Raw genomic sequence first — 20202 nt, 5'->3', positions numbered from 1 at the left:
AATGCTATACGATAACCAAACATTGGGAACTGTTTGGTCGAAACTTGGGAAAACTGTGCCGACGGACTCTTCAGATCATTACTGAGAATATACTCGAATAAAAAATACCCTGCAAAATAACAGTTTTGTGGAGTTGATATTATTGCAATACGCTCTTAAATCTTAACACTTTTGGGAATAGCATTTTCATTCCCAGCAAATTAGCTACATGATTATCTATTTTGTTTTATAATATTGATTATCATCATCACGAAGTAATGGCATGATCTAACATACATCTTGCAACAGCAAATTTGATACATGACACTGCATTATTTTATCTTAACCCGAACTTAGAAATCCAAAGTCATTCGAGGCTTTGCAATCCAAAACTTCGGACGTAAGCCAGCCTAGTAAGTGCTACCACTCTGAAGCTGAAGTGATAATTCAGTAGACTCAAACTGGAAAAGGGGATCTGTAAGTTGTCTAACATGTATTTCATTTCATAGAACTTAGTACTGTAGCTTACAATTCCTAACTTGATAAACTACCTAATCCTATGCAATGAACTAAGTTAATGAACTTTATAAGTTGTAGTACTAGTTGGTTAGGCCGATCTTGGAATTAAAGAGTTAGACTAATAACTGTATGTAAGAAACACTTCTTGGCGTTTTGGCTAAGATCATGTGCCAAATGTGTAAACAGTGTACAGTAAATCGCTCACCAACCATTAACCTCATCATGACACAGACATGTAGGCTTATCTGATCTAGTCCCCAAAGGATTTGTGATCTGTAGTTAATTTACAAGGGCAAAAAGATGTCTGTCATACAAACAGTGCAGTGAAGCAACGGTCATGATTGTCATTTTGATGAACATTGCTAACTGTTGATCAAAATGCCAATTTTAACCTTTGAATTAAGTGCAGGTGCTGTCAATTGGTTGGGCACTAAACAACAGTGGCGGAGAAACAGGGGGGGTTGGGGGGGTTTTAACCCCCCCACTTTTTGAAGAGGGGGGGTTGGCCCACACAATCAACCCCCCCTAGTTTTTGCCAGTAATGTTCTGTTATAGCCTATGTTATGTGCTCCAAATGGCATAATAAATCAAATTATTAAATTTGAAATTGTTAAAGTCATTTCAACCTTTTACCTGGTAGGCTACATCAACAATTAACGACAGAAAACCGAGTTAGAATTGACCCACACATTATTTCTAGCCCCTTTCCCCCACCTTGCGCATTGGAACTTGTAGCTCATAGCGCTAACTTCACCCCACAACAGACATACACAAATAACGTTTTGCTGTTGAATAGCTTTGGAACTGTATACACTTGCCAACTTCAACGAGGTGAAGGAAGGAAAAGAAAAAGAAGAAAGAGAGAAAAGGATGGAGTAGAAACTACGGCAAGAAAACGGGAAGAGAAAGAGGAACAGTGACAAAATTATTCGAATTTGTAAAGCAAACAGCAGATATCACATCATATCAGTGAGCATGAAAATGGCGTTCCACGATAAACAGCCTCCAAACCATGGGCGCAGATCCTGGTGAGGACAGCGGGACGCGTCCCCACCAACTTTTTCAGTAGTGGGGACATGATATACCGTGTCCCCACCAATTTGTCTTGACCAATAGCTGCATTTCAAGTTCCCCTGTATTGAACTTTGGCGCAGTTTGATCCAGCATTGTGCAAATGACATGCAGCAGTTCTCATTTTATTGTATTTTATCCAGTTGTTAAATATAGGACGGAAATCGCATTTGCGGCAGTCTATATTTGTTTTCTGGGAGAGGACACCAGACCCATCGTATATACAAAAGTCTACTTGGATTATTTGTCCCCTGATTTTCTTTCTGCAGACGCCCATGTATTTCTCCAAACTAAATTTCTAAGCCATGAGATCTAAAACTTAAGGAGGTTTAGGAGCATCATTAGGTCTGGGAAGTGTTATTTCTGGCGATCTGGGAGGTATATTTGCCCAAAAAAATCGTACGCTACGCGCGAACCCATGGACGCGCTCCGCTTAGATAGTGTCATAGAACAGACACGCGTCCCCACCATTATCCAAGACTGATCTGCGCCCATGCTCAAAACTGTCGATGTGTGTAATGTTCGGTTTCGGAAATATCTGGTATATTTTTATTTCCTTCAACAAAATTTTTTAGTAGCCGTCTGAATTTTCGAAAATTCCCTAACCAACATTCTTCATCATACTTCATCATACTCGTGCAATTTTGACCCGTCTGTTAGGGTTTGAAGGAGGTTTTTCTATATCGGTTGTCCATAGATGATATCTTGTGCAACATTATGGGTATGTTTTGAAGTGAATTTATTCACGAGAATTGTGAATTTTCAAATTCTGAATAGTGGGGCTGACGGATATTGTGGGCCGCGATGAAGAATCACCTACAAAAGCAATGATCCACAGGATATGTGATGAAGTCGAACATGATGTGTGACTGGTGACAATCTTCAAAAAGGTTATAGATGAGAGAAAAAGTATTTGGAAAAAACTTGGTTCTCAGGCAAAAGTGTACATATGGTTGGTCAGTTTCAAGCCCGAGAAGTGCCATTTCCGGTGATCTGGGGGTACCAAAACCAGAAATTTGCTTGTACGCTGCGCGCCAACCAATGGTGGCGCTCCGCTTAGATAGTAATACGCGCCCCCGGGTTAGAAAATCCTTCATACGCCCCTGGTTAAATGCAGCTTTTCAAGGCTTGGGCAATGCCATTTACTGCAATCTGGGAGGCAATATTTGCCTAAAAATTCTTGTGCACTTCGCGCCAACTTGTGGTGGCACTCCACTTAGATAGTGAGCCAGCAGTTATGACTTTTTATTTCATCAATGGCCTGCAACCCCCCCACTTCTGACAAGAAATCTCCGCCACTGCTAAACAAGCTGTGGTCTTAACAATCTGTGTCTGCATGGCATTATGATAATGTAACCTTCTTAGTCCAGAATAGTATCAAATTTCCGTTCTGATGGCTTGACTGCAATATCTTGTTTTGCACACTGTTCAATTATCGTTGGATGACTACAGTATATAGGGTTTGGAAAGAAATTTCATATGATGTCACAGTCAGACAAAAAGTTGGAATATGGAAATACATTTTATCTTTATTTAACAAACATGTTTGTCCAAAGTATTTAAAGTTGGTGAAGATTCTGGAATGATCCTACAAGGATATAAATATTGATGGTTTCATTTGTTCCTCAGTCCATTATTAATAGTTACTGCTTGTTCATAAATTCTTATGACCTTATTACAGTCTGCAAGTGATTCTGCTTGTCGGAAAACTCGACTAATAATACAGTCTTAAACGCTTTGTCTTTTTTCTTATTTTCCACAGGCAATATCTTGAAACTTAACAAAAGTTTAATTAGGTATCCAAAAGAGAAAAAATACAACAAAAATGGCTGTGGTTCAAATGAGCCTCAATGCTATCAGAGTCACTGTGAAACCCAACTGTTTCAGTCAACTGATGTATAAACCTTTAGTGGGGTCAGCCACATCTGGGCAAGTTGCTCAACAAAGAGAACCCACTCAGTTCTTGGGAACAGAATATACCCGGCCATCCACAGGTAGTAGATGTTTGCACAGTCGGCAGGGAAAAGCGCCTTTCGGTGCATACGAACCATGGTCGGAAGATATGGCCTGCATACTCCAGGGCAGTTGCATGCCAGGTAGTACCAGGTACTGCCGTACAAACTCCATGTTTGGTAAACCCTCCCTGTATGACATTAATCAGAGTTCCCTCAGCACTCAGAGAAGTTCATTCCACACCCTCAGACCATTCCTACCAAACACGGCGAGTTCCGACGTGAGTAGACACTTTTCGCTAGAGGGAGCCAAAAACAGCGGAAGACAAACAGCACACCAGTTGTGGTCGGAAGATATTGCATGTATCCTGCAAGGAACCTGCCTTCCTGGGAGTACCAAATACTGCCGGACGAACTCCATGTTTGGCAAGTTGGCGATGGCCGATGTGGCCCAAGGGTCTAGTGGGCGTTCCTATAGTTCAAGTGCTGCACCTGATGGTCAGGTGAGTCTGACACAAAGGCAACGTCTAAAGCTGGCAGTTAGAGATTACGGTTCAACAGTCATTATATTTCATGTCTGCATATCGCTCATGTCACTTGGAGGCTTTTATCTGGCAGTTTCAAGGTGAAGTAACCACAAAAAAAACATACACTCATAATTTGCTCTTTATCATATTTTTTGTCTTTCCATTTTTTCTTTGGCAGGTAACTATTCCCTTTTGAGAGTCATGAAATCATGCTTTTTGTAGGGAAGTGTTGAAATTAAATAGCTGGTTGTATTAACTATAGTTTGATCCATGTTTGTAATGTGATGGAGCATTACCAATGCACATGTTACCTCACCAAACCATCCTAGTTATGCTTAGATAATTCTTACCTAAATTTCTACTACTTAAACAACTAAAACAATTTTAGGTTTACAGTCTTGTCTATTAGGCTAAGGCCTGCTCACTTTACTACAGTTAACCATTGGTGACTTGTCACAGCAATACACCAAAGTGTGCACCATTCAAACAGTACTACCCTGGGACACTACAGTGTGCAACAAATGTGCTTTTAACCTTGCAGGTTCCCATGGCATATATGCATTTGAATGACATTACATAATGTAGAAAATTCACCGTGAAATTTGAATAATTAATAAGAGCAATTCTTTTGCACGATGGATATACATTATTGTTGAAATTGTTTGCAGCTGTGTATTCAACTTCTCTCACCGTCAAACTCACTTCCTCGCATAATGGTTTTCGCTTTAATATCACAATGGATGCTTCATTTTTTTTTAAAGAAATCTTGTTACTGTTCAAACTACATATTGTTGCTGAGCCTAATCAATCACCCTTTCATACAGTAGCAGATATACCCATCTTAACTTGATTTGCATATAAACAGTGGGCTGAAAGTTGATACTAATTACAGTACCCCCTACCTTGGAGTAGAAGTAAAATTGTGTATCTAGTCAGTATGGAATTTCGCTATAGAACTTGTGGAGAGGGAAATAAGGTTATGAAACAGTAACATAAACTTTAATAACATAAACTTTATAACATAACACATAAACACAAAATAAAATCAACTTCAGTAATACAAACTTTAAAAAAAAATATGTATTCATGCTTTATTCTGAGATTAGCAGAGCTCAACATAGTAACTTTGAAGAGAGTATATCTCAAGCTGGGAAATGTGGATTGATTATATATACTTTTGGTTGTTGAGGTCTTTTATTTAGGAGGGTGAACCCTATTGTTTTGTGTGAAGGTAAAAAGTTCGTTTGGAGGTCAGCAGAGGTTAAACAATAAAAAAAGGTATTTATAGCATGATAATTCAAGAAGGGAATCTTCAGATGTCAGATTTCTTAGAGATTCCACTATTTATGCCATGGAATCCATATGTTTAAACCATTCTAGTTCATAAACTTTCTCTGGTTTTTTAAGAAACACATATTAGATTGTCATGCTGTTGTTATTTGGCACTACTTCCATCCTCATTAATTGTTGTTATGGCAGTAAACAATGTTAAAAGCAGGTCATGCCATTTTAGGAGCTCTTCATAGTTCATACCCTGTTGATTATTCAGTTTAACAGTTTCAATATCAAATGCAGCTTTTGCTCAAGTTTCTTTTAACATTTTAAATTCTCTTTGTCATTTTAATTTATTAATGCTTAATGAAGAATTACAACAACATCACTGAGTGTTTCCATCTACGTCACATACTGTTTTGTTATTTCGCATGTATATGAAAAGGTTGTATTCGCGAGCAGTTTGAAAACTTTGCATCTTTAGCTAAAATCATTTGTTCAGGTCATAGAATCTTGCACAGTTTGTACACTTAGCAATGCTGCCTACATCAGAGCATGTCATTATTGGTTTTACAGGTTGAGAGAGAAAAAAAAAGAAACATTTGAAATTGTCCCAATTCTCACATTAATTTCACCATGGCTGTGACATTCAACTACTGTACTTTATTTAGACAGTCGTAGTTTTCTGTGCAAAATTTTGGGAAAGATTCTTCTTAGGAAGTCCTTATTCTGGACATCATATACCAGACAGTAGAGCTGACTTAAAATTTAAGGTCATCATCATCAGTGTTATTTTCAATAATGAAATATCCACATTTCTTACTAATAAACATACCACAAATATATACTACATTAATGGTATGTGTAATTAAGTTTCTTTTCAGATAATTTGAAGTGCAAACTGACAGATTTTGAAATATTCTAGTTTGCTTATTACATGTTTTTATGTGGAAAAGTAAGTTGGCCTGACGTTTCGATCCTAGCAGGATCTTCTTCAGAGGCTAAATGACAAGTGACATGTGGATATTTCATTTTTGAAGATAACACCTATGATGATGAGGAAATTAAATTTTTTACATGTTATTATGAAAGACAAAACTTTACAAAACGAATGGAATTATGTATTACTTGCTCGTTTGTCTTCATTTGGGGTAAAGAAATATGTATGAGGTTTCTTTGTGTCATCAACTGTAATTTTATTTAAGGAATTCTTGGTAGCTTTGGTTACATAGCAGACCAAACATGGAGAGAGTTTTGGATGAAGGAACACATCACTACCTCTCAAATATTATGTCATCCTTTACCCCCGTTTTACTTCTTTTGTTTCTCTCACAGTGGGCTTGATGTCAAAAGCTTGCTGAAGATGCTACACTTTGGGGAGGATATCATCTCATCCAAGCTAGCCGCAGGGGCCAGCACATTTGTAGTCGCGTACGGTGTCCACAAAGTGTTTGCTCCTGTTCGAATTGCCGTCACGTTAACCTGCACTCCTTTCATTGTTAGATATTTACGATCAGTCGGATTTCTAAAATTGAAAAAGGCTGCCAAATCTTGATTTGATAGAGGTATTGAATCAGCTGTAAAAAAAGAAGAGGTGTGAGTTGTAACTCCATTATTTAGTTCACATAACATGTGTGAGAGTTTTAAACAGTCATATCAAGATACAACAGAAATTACATCACATAGATTTGTTGTTTACTTAATACCAGTTCACAATTAGTGTACATATGCCAATATCATAACTCTAATTAGTCAAATGAGTCAAAGAGAAATTTGAGATATTATTCAACTGTGGATTGAATTGAACTTTGGCAACAATGAATTCCATAATAACTGACTATAAAATGTGTGAGAGTTTAAACAGTCATATCAAGATACAACAGAAATTATATCACATAGATTTGTTGTTTACTTAATACGAGTTCACAATTAGTGTACATGAAATATGATGACTCTTTTAGTCATGTGAGCAAAGAGAAAGTTGAGATATTATTAAAATGTGGATTGAATTGGACTTTAGCAAGAATGAATTTCACAATTTTCTCCACTGGCTATAAAGTGTAAGTGCTTAAAATGTCAACTGGCTAAAATCAAGTTTCCACCGGCATTTTCTTGAATTGTGGAATACTTTACAGGTTTATGGGAGGAGTACATTAAATGTTTAGTGATGAGAAGCAGTAATCCAGGGCTTATGATTGGTAGAGAAATCATGCAATTGTTACCCTCAACTAATCATGTGTTTATATTTTTAATGGCTACTGGCAGAAAAATGCAAGGGGCTTATTTCACTACTGACATGGGCAATGTCCTATGGCAGTTAGCCAGTGAAAGTAACCTGAATTTCTAGGCCAGGACTACCTTTGTATTTGTTAACCTAATTGTGTGGAGAAAAATGGACTCGGGGCGGGGGGGGGGGGTATATACACCCAAAACAGAAAAGAAAATTAGAATAAATGTTTGTTAAACATAATGATGAAAGATAATACTAAAACAATAATCCTTTTATGTATACAGTATGACATGCTACCCCATATGGAAATTCATTCCCTCACTCACACACCCTCGACCCCCACATGTAATTGAAGTGTCAAAACAACTGCTGTTTTCAATTTAGGAGACTAGAACTGTAAGTTTTCTTGTCTCCCTTTCTTTTTACAACGTTTTGCAAATGCTTCACAGTGATTGAAAACGTATCCAAAATTGATTGGCAAATGTTCTTTTTTTATTTCCTTTTTATCTCAGACAATATTTGTCAGACAGTACTGTAATATTATTAACTAACTGTAATATTAACCAGCCAGGGTTAAGTTATGCTAGATTTCAGTCAGCAAATTGATCAGCAATAATAGTGTGTTGTAAGTGATCTTGAATTGCTCTAACTTATTCTAGACTTGACAATTTTTTCTAAATTGAGTTCACGAAGATGAAATGCTTTTTATGCAAAACAGATAGGTGGATTGGCCTACCGATTAACTGATTTGGAACCTGTGTACTGCTGGGTCTAAGGCATTCCAAGGCCCAGCCAGACTGCAGTGCCAATTTCTTCTTGGTCTCAAAAGGGTGCTATGTTCGTCTGCGGCTTTTTTTTAAGGCCCCCAGCGCAGAGACAGTATAAATTTGTACCCCAGTACGCCCCATGGTCACACTGTAATGTCTAGTTAAGTCTAAGATTTGAGTAATAGAGGATTTTGTGGTGGGAGGGGGTTGGTGGTGGCTAGTGGGGGAGGGTTGGTGGTGGCTAGTGGGGGGAATGATGATGTGGGCAATCAGACTTGGGAATTGACAAATTGAAATACTGTTTGATTCAAGTTTCATTTCCGAATGTAATATATGTTATTTATTCAATTATGTTCTTATACACCATATAGTTGCCTTATTCAGTAGTCATGCCCACTGGGCTGGTGATATTAAAATACAAGGAATGAATGAAATCAGTTATCTGAAGTTGTTATTTTACTGCTATAATTTAGTGTTCTATGCTTACATGTTTCCCCACAACCTCAGCTATTTTTTCATGGTATATCCCAAACTCCGTATTCCAAGTGTTGTACATTCGGACAACAGTGCTAGCAGTGCATCCCTTTGTGTGCAAACAATGTAATTTCTTTTACCGCAAAAGGTGAGATGAAATAGAACGATTTTAGCTACCTTTAATCTGAAACTATAGTCACAAATAAAATACAAACCAAAGCTGGGGGGGGGGGGGGCAGGGTGAATTAGCAACCTCATGGAACACTACATTTTGTTGAGAAGGGGTGGACAAAATTAGGCCATGTTTTTCTAGATCTTTCATAGTTTACTTCTGGTTTCAATGTATGCCATACTAAATGGCAATGTTCGAGTAACAAACTATACAATTGCAGTATGACATGTGTTAGCACCAGTCTAGACAGTTCTGTTAGTAGAATCCTATTCCTATTCTCAGTAGCTAACCAGGGAAATAAATTGAAAAACACACAAGAATCTGGAAACACAAGAAGCAAATTTCTAAGGTAGTTATGTGAGCATTTTTATTTTGTTATTGAACATATGTACAAAAACTGCACTAATAATTTTTTTTTTCTTGTTTGGCATTTACCCTTTGACATGTAACTTTAACATTACTATACACACTTAGGCAACCAGCAACATCAAAAGTGACATCAAAAGTGACAAGTTTTATGGATTGTTGAACTAGTGGTTGAAATTTCCCTAAACACTTTATCCTCTCCCCAAGCTTTATTGTTATTAAAAATTCTTACTCAAACTTGAATCATATCACACACTTTCCATACAACAATATTTCACATTTGATCTATAGTTAATTATCTATATCAAATCTCCATGGTGATTTCAATGCAGTTTGTGGTATTCTGAGGTTGCGTTACCTGTTTTGTGTTATACCAAGAAACAGAGCTTTGCTAAACTTACTCTCTTCTACCCATCTCCCTCCCACCGCCCTCCAAAAAAATCAGGACAGTTTGAAGAGTGTTCATTGTACCCAATATTTAATCCTTAACTAACAACTAGAAAATATTTTTCAGTTTTCATGATCAAGAAAATTGAGGATAAATGTTCCAGTTAAAAGAATAGTTACCTGTATTTTTCCAAGAAACACAATAAAAAGAGAGACTTGAACTTTAAGATTGTCAAAAGATCATTTGAACCTGTCAACTTTGTCTTAGACTAGGCCCGCATTCATTCTAAATGTGACTAGATGTCCTTTACAACCAAACTACCATGGTGCATTCTATTTTGATGTTGGTGACCATTTTTAAGACTGTAACGTTAATCACTGTAACGAACACACAATGCAGTAAAGTACAGTTTAACTTCAAGATGGATGGATATTCAGAACAAAAGCGGAGCATTTTAGCATTGTTATGACCTACGTACACACCTTCAATCCATTAGGCTATGCAATACTAATAAACTAGTAAGCATAACCTTTGGGAACTGCTTACTGTAAACTACTTTCTTATAGATATTGTTATGCGGTATTCAGTTCAGAGAATTCTTATCAGTAATTGACAAAAACCAAAAAAAAAACATTTCAGCAAGTAATTGTTAACTTAGATAAAGAAAAATATGTCTATGAAAACTGTATTTTGCATTTTGCGATCCAAAAGTTTCAAATCCATGTAACTAGTCCTGGATTAACATGGTAATCATTGTTTAATTATACAAAACAAGCCATACTGTTTGAAGTCCCTTTGTTCACAATCTTATGCTGTAAATGTTTTTTAACAGAGTGGGTGGTCTTAGATTATCAGGAATCTTGTCTCTTTCTGTAAATGAAGACACTTTACCAACTTTACCGTGGACTCCAGCTTGAAAGTCTTAAAAAGAATGGAAAATAAATGTAGGTACAACTCACAAGTAATATAACTTTATCAACCTTTGGACCTCGTCGCGAGTGATCCCAAAATAAACATCACACAGGAAGGTAACCGTAATAAAGTCCAGATAATGTTATATACACAGAAGGACATCCAAAAGAAAATATACTCATAATGCGAAAGAAAGAAATACAAAACTTTAATGAAATGGAAAAATAAGTAGAAACTATCCATGTCTGTGTATTAATATGTAAATGAGGAAAATAACTTTCACAAAATTCATCTCTATCTTTGAAGTTACCTTGGGGTACTCTCAAGACTGCAAATATCACAGTGAAAATGTAGCAAAAACTTTAAAAAATTCAAGATACTCTTTACTCTTATCCCACCAAAAGATATATCATGAAATGGATGTGACAATTGCGCTACAGAATACCGATTTTTTTTGTAAAAAGCTCTGAATTATTCACAAGACACAGAGTTGTAACTTTAGATACTTTTAATATCAGTTTATGCTCTTACAGAGAAACTACTTTCCTGTGCATAAGGACTACAATCCGGCACTTTGATGGAAGCTTCTGAAGAGCCAGCTTTTAACTGAAAATATTTCACTTTAAAGGTGATCATGCTTGGTACATATATAATCCAAATATAGAATGAACCCTACTTGGTTTTGATAACTTTATAAACCTAACTGTGTGAGGACAGAAGGATATCCACGTTTAACCTTATCATGTTATATACGGTACTGATTCAAGAATTAAAAAACATTTGATCTTATACAAAGCATACCACTTCCCCCCCCCCCCACCCCCTGAAAAAAAATCTGTCTCAAGCTACATCAAGTGTTAATGAGGTCTTTGAAAACCTGGTAATCTTAATTTGAAAACACTTTTTCGGTCAAACTCATTATCAATAAACTAAATCTTTTACAAACAAAATTCCTTACAGAATATAAAAAGAAAGAAAAAAAACTTGAACATAATCAATCACCGAATGGATACCATCAATGCAACAATTTTGCTGTTATGATGGATAATAAGTCAGCAAAAGATGGTTGCATCATATGTACAAACAAGTGTTTACTGACTACCAAAAAGCAGCATGGTCACTTCTCCACGACACTAGTAAAAAAAATGATATACCTCGGTTGGGAACTTTTATCCTCTTGTACGACAGACTTATCTCACCTCCAGGTATGATTATCTGAAGTTTATATTGACATAGAAGGTGCGAGTCCCCGCCTGTGTGCTTGGAATGTTCTTTGAATATGCATCTGGGCACAAAACTCTGCGCACTCTCTCTGAATCCAATCTCCTTACACACACTAGATATAAATTGAATCTGTTTGATCACGATTTCTTCACGGCCTGTTTTGGTCGAGAGTGCTGCATCACCCAGCTGTGATGACAGATACCCTCCATAGTCAATCTCTTGGATGGATTGTGAACCAGGAGCTGTCGAATATATGGAAATCAAAATCAAAAGACATGAAGACACTGATTATTGGAAGCCTAGTTTACATCTGAGCAGTAGAGTACTTAAACAGAGAAAGAATCCACTCAAGCTTGCAGATCAAAGTTTATGATAAACAAGAATTGCAAAGCTGGGCAAGTCACCAACAGGAACGCACTTCAGAAAACTGTTTGTTTTAATTTAATATTGACTTCATGTTTTACAAATTGCTTAACTGGCCGTTAAAACTTATGGTAAAAGAGAAATTCTGTGACAGGATCATTTCAATTCCAGGAAGAAAATATATCAGGATTTGACTAGAAGGCAAGAATGTGTATTGAATATTGTATCTTTTTGAGGAGTTCACCCGAAACGAGTTGAAAATATATTCGGGCAAAATACAATGATCTCTGAAATTCCTTTCAATTGTTGCAATTTCTGTTTAACAAATTCCAATGACATTTATCAATAATTGAAAATACAGCAGCTTTTTTTTTTAAATTTTTTCGTTAATTTTACCAAAATACTTGGGTGTTTTGCTCAAAACAAATTAGCGACTGCTTTATAATTCCATTTAGGTCAGAGAATTTGGTCGCCAAACACAAACTTTTTTATTGCGGTACTGACCACATTTATGCAAAGAACAAATCAGACATAAAATTTTTGTCAACTGGTCTTAATTTTTTGAAAAATAAACTTGACTAGTCAAGCTAATAATCTGAATTTTTAGTAGGTGATTTTTCAGTATCATGAAAATATCAAACTCATAGCAAGTGAGGTGTGCATGTTGGCACATCATGAGATAATCCCCATAACTTTTGCAGTTTACGCCCTTCAAGATGTAGTAACATCAGTCTATGGGGCTTACCTTCCGGATCAGATCTCTGGCACCCTCTGATACATAACTTGGAAATGTGTAATCCACCTGTGTAAAATTAAGAAAAAAGGAATCCATTTTACAACTTCAGAATTCATTAAAAGAAAAAAGACGGAATAGAAACATTCTTTTTCTGACACTGCACAAGGAGCAATCTGATGTAGTGCATATAAAAGCAATTAAACTACATAAATTTATTGAAAAATGATTGGTTGTATCATTGAAAATTTTGAATTTTCTCTAATATTACTGCTCAGCAAGTTTGCTACAAGTGTCTGTAAGCCAGTAACACTGAGAAATTGTGTACGCAACTAACAATTGGATGCTGTTTACTTTTCACTTTTATGTTTAAATTTTAATTCCATAAAACGGTGCAAAAATGGAAAATAAAAACAGAAAGTCTCCAGAGACCAGTGACTTACTTTAGTAATTTTTCTGTAAGTTTCTGTATTGCTGGCCGTCTCAAACGGTGGCTTGCCGACTAAAAACTCGTAGCAGAGAACTCCAAGGCTCCATAAATCCACTTTCTCATCGTGAGACTTTCCTTCAACCATCTCGGGGGGTAGATAGTCCAAAGTTCCACACATAGTGGTACGCCTGTTTTCAAAGCAAGGAGGTAAATAATCTATAAAGCTATTCTATTTGCCAGTTATTACATGTACTTCATTCCACATTTCTGCTGATGCTGCCTGCCTGATCTCCCCACAGTTATAACAGTATATAACACGATCTAATGACAAATTTAAATACAGAGTGAAAACAGATAGAATCATGAGCGATGATAACCACCCACTCCATCAATATTTCGACAGAGCGGTTATTCCTAGAAGTGGAAGAGGCGGCTACCTCAGTCTCATACGAATCGACATTCTTCCTCATTCATTACACGATGCATCAAACTTTATAATGGAGACTTTCAACGTTAGATCTCGTCTGGCTGTTTCTTCTGTTCCGACTGTACTCTCTTGCCATTGTCATGAGCTTTGTATATTGTGTTACTTCATGTTTTAAAATGTCTTATGTTTTCATATTCTTACAATTTGTTTGATACTGTTCGTTTTAGGTTTTCATATTTTAATAATTGTATCTCATATCCTGTTTTAAAATGTCTTATGCTTTCATATTCTTACAATTTGTTTGATACTGTTCGTTTTAGGTTATCATATTTTAATGTTTGTATCTCATATCCTGTTTTAAAATGTCTTATGTTTTCATATTCTTACAATTGATACTGTATGTTTTAGGTCTTCTTACTTTAATGTTTGTATCTCATATCCTGTTTTATACGAGCATGCAATTACCTTTGTGGTTTAATAAAGTTGATCTAATCTAATATAGATAACATGGCAAATATAGACAGATATTAGTTTCACCTTACATTTCTTGAAAGTCTAACATCTGTTGGAGTACTTTTTTCACATGTATACCATCATGCAATGACCGATTTGAATGCGACAGACGTTAAGAGAGAGAATACATACCTAGAGGATGGGGCATGGACAGACCAACCGAAATCAGCTATTTTGATATCTCCGGTGATTCCAAGGAGAAGGTTCTCTGGCTTAATATCTCGATGAATGACTTTTCGAGAGTGACAATACTTCAGTGCTTCAGCGAGCTGGCCCATGTACTGAAAGAGACAGAGACTAGACCGTTCAGCAGTGAATTCTTGCTCATGGTTTGACAAACATATACGAGTCCTAATTTATGAACATTTGCTATTAACTTTAATGCCGAATCTTCCTATCTATTGCATAAGCTGAAATGAACTAATTATGGAACAATGTCTCATTTTGTCCATTTCACTCCAGAAAATCTTTTAGCAACGGGAGAGTTTCATTTACAAAATTTCTCACTGAACATCTTAATTTCCTGAAGCATTAAGTACCTAAAGTTCTTATTTGTGGGCTAAAATACTACAAAATTCGTTGTGAGAATGAAGCTACTTGTCACCATCCAATGCAAAATGCAGTTTCAACTTTCAATACTTGTTTGGCTATTTTCCAATGCATGCAGTAGGTTTAAAAATGAAAATAAGAAGAAACTTACTTTGGCTGCCGTGGCGTCGTCATAGCGACGACATTTCTGCAGGTTCTTGTACACTTCTCCTTTAGGTGCATACTCCAGAATAAGGTATATCCGAGTCTCGTCGTGAAAATATCCGTATAGTCTTAATATGTGTTGATGCCTGCAAAAACAGAAAAGGAAAAGTAATTGGATGAACGATAGATAGAAATCCCAATAATTAATTACCAAGTTATTTGTCTCCATTTGTTCACACAAAAATGAGTTTGCTTCCATGACAGAATATTGACAACATTGACTTAATTCACAGAGTTGGCACAATCCAAACACCTGAAACTGACACTATGAAAATCATTTGTATCGATTTTCCTGATTTAAAGTTAGATTTGCATTAATACATGTAGATGTTTGTGGCTCTGTGAACCACAAAAAGACACAAATGGACTTTAGGAATGACCAAATAAGTTAGTAGTACTCAAGTAAAATACTGGACCATATATTTACTACCTGCTTCATGTTTGTGGCAAATTGTACTGATGGATCAGTGAGAGCTAATAAGATATACTTGTAATGATAATTTAACATACATACTGCCCTGTACACTATCCATAATTTTGTAGCCACATTCTCTTTCATTAAGGATCTTGAGTAGGTTCTAACAGACCATGAACAGTAAAGTTAGCCATAAACTTTAATGAATAACAAAATAAAATAAAATTTGTGGGGTATAATAATAGCATCTTTCATTCAAACAGAAACACTACTTGGCAAAAGAATGGATTTTGAGCACACCAGCTATTGTACAGCATTATTTATATACTGTATAGAGAGCTACTGTAACTGTGCTCTAGACGTTTGTTTCCTTCTGTTCAATGTATGACAAGTACAGCTCAAGATAATTGCAATGCTTGTTCCTGCATCTATGAATTAACCCGTTCTGTGACGGTTTTGTTCAACCTTACCTTAAATGAGATTGTATTTCTATTTCTCTCCTCAACTGGTGTTCTACTTGACACTTCTGTAATTGTGACTTGAATAAAACTTTCAAAGCTACAATGAATTCCGTCTGCTTCTCTCTGGCCAAGTAAACGTTACCAAACTTTCCTTTGCCTAATGGTCTGCCTATGTCAAAGTCTTTGAGGCTCCAGTTTGATCTGTTATAAAATACAAAAAAAAAGACAACTCTAGTCCTATTTCAATTCTTGCAATGTTGTAAATTGCTAGTTGGAAGTATTAATAAACCATTTTCATCAGGGGGGGGGGGGAGGAGAGGCACAGTCAGAGATATGAATGCAGGCTTGGGGTAATCGTAATCGATTACAATCGATTACATTTTTTGAAGTAATCGTAATCGTAATCGATTACTTTTGTGAAAATTACAAAGTAATCGTAATCGATTACAAGGGCAAAGTAATCGTAATCGTATAACATTTATGATTACAGTGAAATTTGAATGAGAAGGGCAAAATTAGTAGAAATGATTAAAACTAATTCTTACTATTGGCTTTTAGTGTGACCAAAGAAGTGTTCCTGCTTCTAGAATTCTCTAGCACAATAAACTTATACTAAGAAGTACTGGGGATTTGATCGCCATATTCAAGGATTTTTTATCACCTGAATTATTCTGTTCAATGCTGCCTCTCAGCGTTCACAATCCTTTTGCATACACAACTGGTTGTCTGTTTAATTGTCTGTTTAAATTGTATTTTTTACTGGACTTATGGGTTACACATCTTAAACGTGTTAAGGCATAAATGTGTAATGCCTGGTAGGAATTGTAGATATACTTCCACAATTGTGTCCGTATATACTGTAAAATGCCCTTCCTTTGCCCTATTTCATTGCCCTATTTCCCGGCAGAGAGTTATATTAAACAGATATGCAGAGGATTGTGCAAGTAACCACAATGTAATCATGATTACATTACAATGTAATCGTAATCGATTACTTCAACTTTAGGCTGTAATCGTAATCGAAATCATACATTCTCAAGTAATTGTAATCGATTACATTCAGATGTAATCGCCCCGAGCCTGTACGAATGGCCTTCAAAACAACTTGTTCCGGTATCATATTGCAAAATTAAAAATTGGCAATTTTCTACACAAGTGGTTTTGTAAAGAGAAACCATATTAGTTTACAAGAGACAGCCTAGAGCCTTCAAAAAGTTGAGGTACACAAACTTTCATTTCAACACTTAATATTACTCCATGTGGGTGGGACTATATCGGAATTTGCTAAAGGTTCAAAAGAAACGAGTTGGAACCGTTGCACCTGGACTAGAGGAAGGAAAAATACTGAGTAAAACCAACAGTTTTATCTTACCTTGGCGCATTGGGTTTTCTTTTAGTAGCCTGTTGTTGTGATCTTTGCCGTGGGTCTTTGTTCTCCTTGGAAGGTACATCCCTGTGTGACAAGGGTGTAACCCCAGCTGTTCTCAGGTGTGCCTTGGCATTAGCAGGTGCTGTTTGCAACACATGTTTGCCAGGTACATGATTGCCCGAGGAGTTTGCCCCAGAAGATGACATGAGCACTCGTTGTGGACCTGTTGGGTGGGTTCGGTTGGTAGATGGAGCCTGTAAGAAGAATACACATTTTATGTTTAAATTTACGAAAAATTTATCTTTAATAAGTTTACTAAATAAAAAACTAGAATTAGTCTTTCGACAGTCATCAATACTAAAACGGTTGACAGAAAACATACTGATATACTCAACTGGTAATTACAGTGTTGTACTGTACATATCCTAACAAAAACATCAAAGCCTAGTGATAGAGTGTCTTCATGCAACTTTTTTTAAAGCCTGCATGCAACAGCTTGAAGTCAACAATCATCCTCTCTTCCATTCTAGGAACCATAGTACCATACAAAACTAAAAAGCAGTTCTTTCTTTCATATGACCAATTTTTTTTTGGCATCATTATTCATGCTTTGACAAACAAACTATATACTTGACTTTAAAGTTTCTCATTACTACTAGCACAAGTTGCACAAGAGATACTCAAAATGCAGGAAAATAAAAACTGTTTCTGTAATAGAAAGCATATAGATCTATAAACTTTTACAGTTTCCTGGCATATAGATCAGGTATTAGTCATCATTGAAATTAACTGTTGAGAAAATATTGGCTGGAACTTAAAGAAAAGAAAGGTTGGCTAATTATGCCACTTTCGACAACATTATAAACATTGTAGAGAGCAAGGATAAAAAAACAAAAATCTTTGAACATTTCTTGCTTTGGTTAAGTTGGTTGAATATTTCAATGGGTGAATTTATTTAGTTCAATGAATCCAACAGGCTACAAACCTTCATATCCATTGGCTGCCTAGTGGTCATTTTGCACTTCAAGAAATCACCAGCACCAGTGAAACTGCAAACAGAAAAAAACATCTTTTAAATGCTGTTAAAGTTACAGAGCAAATGGAATCCACAAAATATGGCCAAAAATGAAATTTGTCACATAAGCCATCTGGCTAGACATCTTTAAATATGAAAAGACTAGATCTATATCTTTTAAAGAAGATATTTCCAGAAGCTCAATCTAACCTAAAAAAATTATGTATATGCTCTTGATTAAAAAGGACCTTCTGTGTTAAATGACCATACCATTGGAGTATACATATAAAACCCTGCACTTTTGCATTTATTTGTTGTTGTATTAATCTCAAAAATTATATCAAAGGCAGGCCTTTAAAGTGTAGCACACTGGTGTACACATGAGCAGCCTTTTTGCTGGAGTCCACGGTGGTGAAGCACTTTACTGTTTGCCGGCAATCAACGTCTCTGTGGGAAATTATTATTCTTATTACTACCACATACTGTACTGGAACCTTTTTCTGGAGTAGTAGTAACAGTGGGAGAGAGACTGCTCATTTTTAGATGAGTTATTGACAGAACATTTGATAATGCAATGATATCTTGTCAAACAAGATATTCTTGCTGGAGATGCTGTGGTTAATGATGATTCTTATATGCTTATACTTCTGTGCTGGAGCCGAAGTCACAGTGGAAAAGAATTATTATTACTTTTTAAGTTTGGGTGGTTACTGAGAGTGAGACCTTCTCTATATTGGAGGCAAAATCATGGTGGAAACTGGAAAGGATATTAGTTTAATATAAAACAATTGACATTTACTTGAACAGACTATCTGTGCTGTTTCTTATTTTTCTTCTTGGCTGGAGTCTAATCCACAGTGGTGGAGAAGCACTTTAATCCACTTGAGCTTGGGTAACTGCCTAAGATTATGAGGAAAAGACCTTCTAAAACTTGAAAGGCTGGATATGCTAATCAAACATAGGATAGGCTAGGCTTACTTGTTGTACCTTCCCATATATTTTAATATAAAAAAAAAAACATAAAAAGAGAAGATATTAAGGGTATTGTAATAACATTCATAATACAAACTTAAATAAGCCAGGCATAACTTAGTTCAGGTTGCAGTGATTCAAGCTAGCCTAGGACTAGCCTATCCTAGATTGAGAGAAAACAACATCATAAGGCTTAACTTACTTGGCTGCCGAATACAATAGTCTCCACTCTCTCGGCACCCAAAGTTAGTTTAAAACCTAGTCAAGGGCTTGCTAATTTCAATGCTGACAATGCCTAACGTTAATTAGGCTTAAACTGGATTTGATGACTAGCCTACACCGTGTACGGTAAGATGTAAGTGATATGAATAGAATTGTACGTTAGGCTCTTTCAACTCACTTTAGGCCTAGGCTAAGGTTGATTTGGCATGAGCCGATGAACGTTTCAAATCTGTTTGCGTTTCCCTCGAAATAAGTTCAGCAATATCTTGCAAGAGTAACAATATGATTAACTTTGATGAAATCTACAGGAATTTCTAAATAAGAACGTCTAGGAATGACAGATTTGATCCAACAAAGAGTGAAATGTGAAACTTTTGATCGCAGCCTCCGTACAGTGAAGGGTATGCTTCAAGTTTTGTGTCTTTTAAATTTAAAGCCAACATCCTTTGTACTGATTGGTTACTAAAATATGAATATTCATTAGTAATTTTAACCCACTTCATACGTTTGCTAGAGTTTCAGATATATACAAACAATTGTTGTTACACTCTCATAAATTAACCAAACAATCAACACACATAATGAGAGTAATTTTTATGAAAATACTTTCTGAAACATTTTGGAACGCAGATTAACCACTTTTGCAGTATTTTTATATCCGAGAGCATTGGAACGA

At 36.1% G+C, this 20202-nt stretch overlaps 2 protein-coding genes across 4 annotated transcripts; one reads left to right on the top strand and one right to left on the bottom strand.

The window, feature by feature from the left end:
* The first annotated feature begins 17 nt into the window (after nt 1-17).
* Nucleotides 18-9748, top strand: LOC139965284 (uncharacterized). Of its 2 annotated transcripts, none has more exons than XM_071967492.1 (3): nt 18-456; nt 3332-4146; nt 6656-9748. In XM_071967492.1, exons 2-3 carry the CDS (start codon nt 3395-3397, stop codon nt 6873-6875), a joined length of 972 nt encoding a protein of 323 aa, XP_071823593.1. In that variant the 5' UTR covers nt 18-456; nt 3332-3394; the 3' UTR covers nt 6876-9748. The 2 variants fall into 2 exon arrangements, with proteins under 2 accessions (XP_071823593.1, XP_071823594.1); XM_071967493.1 differs by having other exon boundaries at nt 21-456; nt 3332-4024; nt 6656-6799.
* Nucleotides 9305-19960, bottom strand: LOC139965282 (aurora kinase C-like). Of its 2 annotated transcripts, none has more exons than XM_071967488.1 (9): nt 19705-19960; nt 18303-18366; nt 17321-17571; nt 15958-16149; nt 15020-15158; nt 14452-14600; nt 13393-13567; nt 12962-13018; nt 9305-12095 (listed from the first exon to the last, which is right to left on the bottom strand). In XM_071967488.1, the coding sequence occupies exons 2-9, from the start codon at nt 18330-18332 to the stop codon at nt 11991-11993; spliced, it is 1098 nt and encodes a 365-aa protein (XP_071823589.1). In that variant the 5' UTR covers nt 18333-18366; nt 19705-19960; the 3' UTR covers nt 9305-11990. The 2 variants fall into 2 exon arrangements, with proteins under 2 accessions (XP_071823589.1, XP_071823590.1); XM_071967489.1 differs by lacking the exon at nt 19705-19960 and adding an exon at nt 19507-19645.
* Nucleotides 19961-20202: the final 242 nt, after the last annotated feature.

Source organism: Apostichopus japonicus, chromosome 3 (assembly GCF_037975245.1).
Source record: "Apostichopus japonicus isolate 1M-3 chromosome 3, ASM3797524v1, whole genome shotgun sequence".
In the NCBI taxonomy this organism is placed as follows: Eukaryota; Metazoa; Echinodermata; class Holothuroidea; order Aspidochirotida; family Stichopodidae; genus Apostichopus; species Apostichopus japonicus.
This window is presented reverse-complemented; position numbering and strand designations above follow the sequence as displayed.

Coding starts and splice junctions, on each gene's coding strand:
- LOC139965284 (XM_071967492.1), top strand. CDS start 3,395: ATGGCTGTGGTTCAAATGAGCCTCAATGCTATCAGAGTCACTGTGAAA. Junction 4,147..6,655: donor TTTTATCTGGCAGTTTCAAG/GTGAAGTAACCA, acceptor TTTCTCTCACAG/TGGGCTTGATGTCAAAAGCT.
- LOC139965282 (XM_071967488.1), bottom strand. CDS start 18,332: ATGACCACTAGGCAGCCAATGGATATGAAG. Junction 14,601..15,019: donor ACGACGCCACGGCAGCCAAA/GTAAGTTTCTTC, acceptor TGTCTCTTTCAG/TACATGGGCCAGCTCGCTGA. Junction 13,568..14,451: donor GTCCATGCCCCATCCTCTAG/GTATGTATTCTC, acceptor CTTTGAAAACAG/GCGTACCACTATGTGTGGAA.